General features: G+C 45.9%; 1 protein-coding gene across 1 annotated transcript; it reads right to left on the bottom strand.

Annotated features, from left to right (window-relative positions):
• Nucleotides 1-3,691: 3,691 nt before the first annotated feature.
• LOC105075956 (testis-expressed protein 13D) lies at nt 3,692-6,518 on the bottom strand. The gene has a single exon (XM_010963953.3). The coding sequence runs from the start codon at nt 5,761-5,763 to the stop codon at nt 4,015-4,017; it is 1,749 nt and encodes a 582-aa protein (XP_010962255.2). The 5' UTR covers nt 5,764-6,518; the 3' UTR covers nt 3,692-4,014.
• Nucleotides 6,519-7,861: the final 1,343 nt, after the last annotated feature.

Raw genomic sequence — 7,861 nt, 5'->3', positions numbered from 1 at the left:
TCCTAGGCCTATTTCATTGTGGTCCTGAACACTTGTCTTAAGTACTGAAGAACATAGTCAATGAGAAAATCTGTTCAACAGCAACCTCATAAGGTCACAGGCCTGGGCTGTTCAGTATCTTTAAGTTTATGTGAGGCTTAGTGCCAATGGATGCACTCACTCTCTCACATGCTGGAAGCGAGGAAACCACTCAAGAGTGCTAGGCACAGTGGTTGCACCACATAATAAGAATCTGCTACTATTCTGTGCTGGGACTTTACAAAGCCTGCAATAAGGAAATTATGTATTTCTTTGCTACTTTCTCATAGATTTCATACCATGATTTTAAAAATATCGTTTCCATTACCCATTTTGCATCATGAGTCTGAAGCTCTTGAAGTCTCCTTTTCCCCTACTTCCTCACTGAAAAGTATATATGCATATCTACTGGACTGTTACAGTTGGCACCTTATCTGCTTAAAACATAACAGTAATTTACAGACTGTAAATAAGCAATCAAGATGGGCTCTATCTTATTAGTATTGAACTCAGCTCTATGACCTTTTCCTAAAGCCAGTCTGCTGAATCAAATACAAGTCACTCCCATGGCCTAAGTTACCACTTTTTTTTTTTCCTGTAGTCCTGGGATAACAAGTGGTCCTCCTTACTGGCAGCCTAGGTGGTCACCTATCCTGAAGCTTGAGAAATTTTAAAAGAACAGCTCCCTGACCCCCAGACTGCCGTTATGCCTCAAAGTCTCTCCATTATAGTCATTTCATTGGGTTTCGGCATTGATGATCCACGTTAATATGCAATATATATTACTTAGTAAGGGTGAAAAGTTAAGGCAGTCATAATAATGGAAAGAGCACAGACATTAGAATCAGCAAAATTTCATTTTGAAGCCAAGCTTCGCCAATTCCCAAATTTGGGTATTAAGTTACCACATCTGTAAAATGGGGGTAATAATATCCACTTTGAAGAACTATTAATAGAGGTGCCTACTATACCTTATAGTCACCAAAAGGGGTAACATGCTTAGAGTGTGTAGCACAAGGTAAGCACTAAATGGTAACACTTACCATCATTAATAATTCCTTATACTCATTACTACAGCATCCAGAGCAGAACCCTGAGGGTAGGAAAAGGGAACAACCACTCACTGGGGCTCAGAGAAGCTCAGTAACTTGTTTAAGTTCACACAGCTAGTGAATAGCAGAGCAAGTATCTGAACTCAGGTCTAACTCCAAAACCCAGATTCTTGCCTCAGAAACCTCCTGCCTTTTCTTGTGTGTACCCAACCCAGAAGAAAGTGGTGATTTGACAGCCTCATTGATTCAGGTTGCTTTGGGAAAAAGTCAGCTGTGAAAGATTATAATCATATTAAACTATATAAAAGCTATGCAGAGGGTGAGTCTGCTTTTATGCAGATCTAAAGGCATGCCAATAAGCAGCAGAGTCCATTGAAACCATAAATGAAGCAAATGTAGTGAGATCTAAAATGACCTGCTGGTACATCAAAATGGATTATGCTAGAAAATTCCCAAGTCTCATCTGTGTCCCATCCTCCCAGACTTCCAGGGAGCTAACAGCGCACACAAGAGTATTGCAAAACCAACCTCCAACCCAGAACACCTAGCTTTGGGTTGATGTCCCCGAAGGTCCCCTTCCTCCCCAGTGCCCTCCCAAGTAGCCAAGGCTTCCCCGTAATTAGGACTCTGAGGGAAGAGGGAATGCTGGTGGGGCAGGATCACTTCTGTTCTCTGCCCCATCCCGGTCTCTATACCAGGCAGGTAGCCAGAATCCTGAGCACCTTGATGGAATTCTACATAGGAGGGAGGGGACAGTGCCTTGCAGGGCAGAAAGGCAGGAGAGAAATTTCTGTCCAAGGGACCTCTGGGAGGCAGGGCCTCAGGGAAATGGCTTCTTGGTGCACGTAGGGAGGCTGGACACCAGGCAGAAGGGCTCCCAGCCTAGGCAGAAGCCCCCTCCTCACCTCACCTCTCGTGCCCCACGGGCCCAGGAGTAGCCGAGATGCCCGCCTTCAAGGGACCATGTGGACTTGGACAGTGAGGGGAGCGGGGACAATCGCAGTGGAGTGAAGACCCTGTAGAATACCCTCCGCCCTCCCGTTCTTGGGTAACTTGCAGGACGAGGCAGGGCCCTTCAGTACTGAATGAGGTTGGACTTTCCTTCACCTCAGAGGGATGGAGGGAAGAGGCAGATTTAAACTGCCGCTTCTGAGCAAACCTGCCCCCAGACACACACTACACAGGAGACACAGCAGGAAAGTGCACACTTTATTACCAGTAAGAATCAGAAAACCTCTGACAAAGGTGGAGCTTGGTGAGCTGGGATCTCCTGGGGGAACTGAAGGACACCATTTGTTCAGACTGGAGGCTGATCTAACTTTCAACCCCCTGGGCTCCACTTGCCTGTGAGAAGCTGGCAAAGAACACACCAAGTGGAAGAGAAGAGCCCAGGGGCATTGTCAATAGTGCTTGTTCCAGTCCAGTTCTATTTTTAATCCAATAGTCCTCAAAAGAGAAGCGCCACCCATAGCACGATATCTGTTCTTGGAATCCATTTTGTTCTTCACCCACTCTTGACTGGAAAGGGACTTAGGACGGTAGCAGACTGAAGCTGAAGGCTCTAGTGTGTAGCCAACATTCCCTCAAGCACTGTCCTTCACCCAGTGGTCTTTCAGGTAACCAGGAAGCTAGCTGTCCCTCACAAGGGAGGAAATCAGGAGAGTATCAGAAAAGCCTGTACTTTTGTGAGGCCACCTTCTCGATCTTTGCCAGTACTCATTTGTCTCACCTGGGACCAACGAGATGAACAGTTGGGCAATCAAGTCCTTTCATGAAAATCTCTTTGATGTTACCCGCTGAACTGCAGAAATATCTGGATTTTATTTCAATTGAGTTTACCCAAAGGCCACACTATATGCAGGGCAAAGAAGTTACTCGACATAATTTGTATCCCAAATTAGGCTCTTTCCTGTTATCTAACCAAACTCACCAAGTCAGCTTATAATGTGTGCACCAGATATTAACATATAAGTCTAGTTTATAACACATACTCAATAACAACTATTTGTTTAATGGATTAAGTGAAATTCATGAAATTTGCTATCACGTATACAATTTAACATTGAAACCCTCAACTCTTACGAATTAATTCCTCGTCCCAACGTAGAAGCTAAATCCTAACAAAACTATTTTGCCCCCCTTATCCCCTTGAGTGCCAAAGCATCTCTTCTTCCCTAACTTCTCACTCTGCTTGGCTCTAGCCAGTGGGGGTGGGAGGGGGGTTCTCACTGAGATGCAGGTCAGTCAGAAATGGGGAGTTATTTCTTTAGACTCTTGGGAGATCTTTTAATGCGATACGTTCAGATTCTTCAGCAACAGGCAAATTCCATGAGGTTCAGAGACATAAAAACAGACCCTCACCTATGAAACTTAAAACACAAACAAAAAAAGCAAACATGAATACTGCAGTAGTTTACAAAGGAATAATAGCATTTTCAACAAAAAGTAGTGCTCCTAAAATTCAACTCTAAACACATGGCTGTTCCCAGCCAAAGACATGGCATTTTCAGGAAAAGAAGGTTAATAAGAAAACAGAAAGGAGTGAAAAAGAAAAAAAAGTCTTCATGACTTCAGCTTCTCCAGCGTGTCAATCAATCAGCATTAGCCATCCACAATTGATCACCTGCGAACATAAATGCAATTAGGAGAAATTCCTTAAAGAGTTAAGTGTGATACTCAAGAGCAGTCCCTCTTTGTTCAAGAAATGAAAAAAAAGAACACAAATACATATGTATTTATGTGTGCATATGTACCCATGATGATAAAAAGTTATTATTTTGGGTAATGGGATAATGAATTATTTTATTTAATTTTCTATGTCATAATTTTGGTTTCAAATTATCCGTGAAATAAATGAGTTACTTTTTGATCAGAAGGAGTGGTGGTGGTCTTAGGAAATTGGTTTTACTTTGGAGTGTTTCCATTCTTACTTACCTTCCTGAAATCAGTGAGTTTGTCCTGGGTCCAGGCATCCCTGAACTGCCATGCAGACTTTCTTGCATTTATAGCAGGACTTGCGCCAGGAGAAATTCATTGCTTTACACCATGTGCACACCCAATTCACTGAACTGCAACCTGAGGCAGACTTCTCCTGCTGGTGTGATTCTGAGGCTTTTTTCCCTTTGGGCTGCTTGGTTTTCTGGCCCTGGGGCTGATGTTTCTTTGGGTTTTCTCTCCCACCACAGCTCCAGCTGTCCTGCTGGGGGGTCGCCTGGGGCCTCTGTGGACCTTCTTCCTGGCTCTGGCTTCTGCTGCCCCCCAGGGGGACAGCCTCCTGGGGCCTCTCCTGGTCTTCCTTTTGGCTCTGGCTTCTACTGCTCTCTAGGGGAACAGTCCCCTGGGATCTTTTTGGAACTTCTTCCTGGCTGTAGCTCCCACTGGCCTCCAGGGGTACCATCCCCTGGGGCCTCTCTGTATCTTCTTCCTGCCTGAGGCTCCAGCTATCTCTCAGGGGTACCATCCCCTGGGGCCTCTCTGTATCTTCTTCCTGCCTGAGGCTCCAGCTATCTCTCAGGGGAACCATCCCCTGGGGCCTTTCTAGACCTTCTTCCTGGCTGAGGTTCCGACTATCCCCAAGGTGGACCATCCCCTGGGGCCTGTCTAGCCCTTCTTCCTGGATGTGGCTACAAATATTCCCCAGGGGGATCAACCTCTGGGTGCTCTCTGAACCTTCTTCCTGGCTGTGGCTCCAGCTCTCCCCAAGGGGAATCGCCCCCTGGGGCCTCTCAGGACCTTCTTCCTGGTTAATATTTCTGGTGTCCCCTAAGGGGACTGTATCCTGGGTAATCTTAGGATCTTCCCCCTGGCTGTAGCTCCTCTGGTCCCACAGTGGGGCCATCTCCTCCTGGAAGCCCACTGCAGGCCATGGGCCAGGTGGGTAGACCCGTGGAGGAGGCATCTGAAGTGGGACTACTGCAGATTCTGCATCCATGACTACTGCTGGTGGTATACGTGGCAAGAATGGGAATCCCATTGGAAATGGTGCATGGAATGGAAATGGGAATGGCATCTGCACTGGCAGAGGGGACTGCATTGCCTGGACCCAGGGACTTAGGGGCCCCGGCACGTAAAGAACAGCCCTTGGGGCTGGCATCTGAGCCTCAAAACACAGCCTGCCATGCATCGCCATGGCCACCAGATCTCTTTGCCGCTCTGCACTCAGGGACCATGCTGCAGTACCAAGCTGCTCAGCTCGAGGCCCAAACACCATCTCTTGGGCCAATGGGGCACCCTCGGTGGATCTCTCAGCCTGGAGCTGCTGCCCACAAAGCACATTGCGCTCATTCAGCGCCTGTTGCAGGGCGGCCTGCGTGAAGCGCAGCTGCGCGACCACCTCCTCGCGCTCCGCGCGCAGGCGCTGTAGCTCAGAGGCTAGAGCCCAGGAAACCGCCTCACGCTCCTCCACCTGGTCCTGCAGCCGCTGGACCTGGCGGGCCTCCTGCTCCCGCTGCCTCGCCCCCATGCGCACGCTCAGGGCCAGCGCGCTCCAGGCACAGGCCCTCTTGAGGGACTGCGGCACCTGCGGGTCAGCCACGACCACCCGGAGCCGATCCTCCACCTCATTCCAGGGCAGCGAGCGGAAGGCCACGTAGAAATCGGGGCCGCCCCCATTCATGAGGACCTCATTGTTGATGAACCTGATCACCTCGTTGTGGCGGAACCCACTGGCGTGGTCCCCAAAGTCCAAGGCCATGGCCGCTGCGGCCTAGTCAACCGACCGCCTCACGGGAGACGCCGCCCTCGCGGCCGCTCCGCCAGTAAAGGCTGCGGCGGCCACCGAGCCCGCTCCTCACCTCCCGGCTCAGTCCTCTTTCGGTCCTACGTCAGTCCTGGCCGCCTCCTTGCCTCTTGCCTCCCTCACGCTCCAACTTTCCTCACAGAGAGTAAAGAAGATGCCCTCACCACGCCAACCCCAACTGGGCTGACGGCAGTGTGATGCGTCACGGGGAGCGCCAAGTCACCTCGCAAGGCCTGCTGGGACCCACTTTCCTGAAGAGCTCTCCCTGGGGGGCCAGCGGACCGGAAGCCACGCTGGGTACCGCAGTGAGCCTCTAGAGGCTTTACCGTTTCTAAGAACTTGGGAAGCCGTTTCTAAGAACTTCTTTCCAGCATGGTGGAAAGAATTCCTAACTTGGTGGAGATGCATAGGTGAGTGCAGTTCTACTTTCATCTCAGTTCCATCTCCCATAGTTCTCAGATACGACTTAATACCTTCAATACAGTCAGTCCCACTCTGCACACTTCCGTTGGCATCCTGAACAGGTGAACTTAGAATCCCTGACATCAAGAAAATCCAGTGATTGAGCAACGAATTCCCTGAACTCTCCTTATACATCCACTCTCATGTTTACCTGATCAACTCTGTCTCACAGGATGTCTCTCTTCTTCTTTTAGACTAAATGCTCCACTTGCGATCGGGTTTTTCCCTACAAGAAATGATAAAGGAATTCTTCAGTGGTAACTGAGATCCACACAAAGAAATAAAGCACACGTTAAAGGTAATTACATAGGTACAATTTTGTGACTTCTCTTATATAAGATTTAAAAGATGACTGCATAAAACAATACGAATCTGTCTTCATTGGCACACAGTGTATAAAAATGTAATTTGTGGCAATAACAACATAAGGGGTGGAGCTATATAGGAATAAAGATTTTGTATACTGTTGAAATTAAGTATGTATTAATCCAAAATATACTGCTATAAGTGAATATGTTAATTGTAATCCCCAGAACAACTACTAAGAAAATAACTAAAAAAACACACAGAAAAGGAAATGAGAAGGAAATCAAAATGGTACACTACACACACACACACACACACACACACACACACACACACACAGAAGAAATCAGTGAAACAAAAGAAGGCAGCAATGGAGGAATGAGGGGAAAGATATAAGACATTAGAAAACAAATAGCAAAATGTCAGCAGTCCTTCCTTACAAGTAATTATATTAAATGCAAATAGATTTAACTCCAGTTAACAGGCAGAGACTGGCGGAATGGATAATTTTTTTTAAATATCCAGATGTATGTTGTCTACAAGATATTAATTTTAGATTCAAAGACATGAATTGGTTACAAGTAAAAAGATAGAAAAGGGTATTCCATGCAAACAGTAACTAATTGAGACCTAAAGTGGCTCTCCAAATAATCAAAGTAGACCTGAAGACAAAAATTGTTAAGGTTAAAAAAGATGATATTATATAATATTTAAAAAGGGTCAATCCATCAAGAAGCCATGCCAATTATAAATATATGTACACCTTATATATACACCTAACAACAGAGTCCCAAAATACATGCCGAAAGTAGACAGAACTGAGGGATGGTAGAGGTAGTAATACAGTTGTAATACAGTTGTAGTCTCCAACTACAGTAGTAGTTGGAGACTTCAACACCCCAATTTCAAATATTGATAGAAAGACTTGATCAAAGCTCAAGAAAGAAATATAAGACTCAAACAACACTATAAACCAAGCAGAACTAACAAACATCTATAGAACAGTCAACCCCAAAACAGCACACTACATATTCTTCTCAAGTGCACATAAAAGATTCTCCAGTATGAACCATTTGTCAGGCCACAAAACAAGTCTCAATATATTTATAAAGATTGAAATCATTCTATGTATTCTGACCACAATGGAATGAAATTGGAAATAAGTAACAGAGGAAATTTGCAAAATATACACATATGTGAAAATCAAATAACACAACTAAATAACCATTGGGTCAAAGAAAAAAATCACAAGGGAAATTAGAAAATATATTGATATTAATGAAAA

This window comes from Camelus bactrianus, chromosome X, assembly GCF_048773025.1.
Source record: "Camelus bactrianus isolate YW-2024 breed Bactrian camel chromosome X, ASM4877302v1, whole genome shotgun sequence".
Taxonomy (NCBI): domain Eukaryota; kingdom Metazoa; phylum Chordata; class Mammalia; order Artiodactyla; family Camelidae; genus Camelus; species Camelus bactrianus.
The sequence above is the reverse complement of the archived record's forward strand: the minus strand, read 5'-3'. Positions and strand labels throughout refer to the sequence as shown.

Excerpts from the sequence above, each read along its gene's own strand:
- LOC105075956 (XM_010963953.3), bottom strand. The coding sequence starts at position 5,763 with ATGGCCTTGGACTTTGGGGACCACGCCAGTGGGTTCCGCCACAACGAG.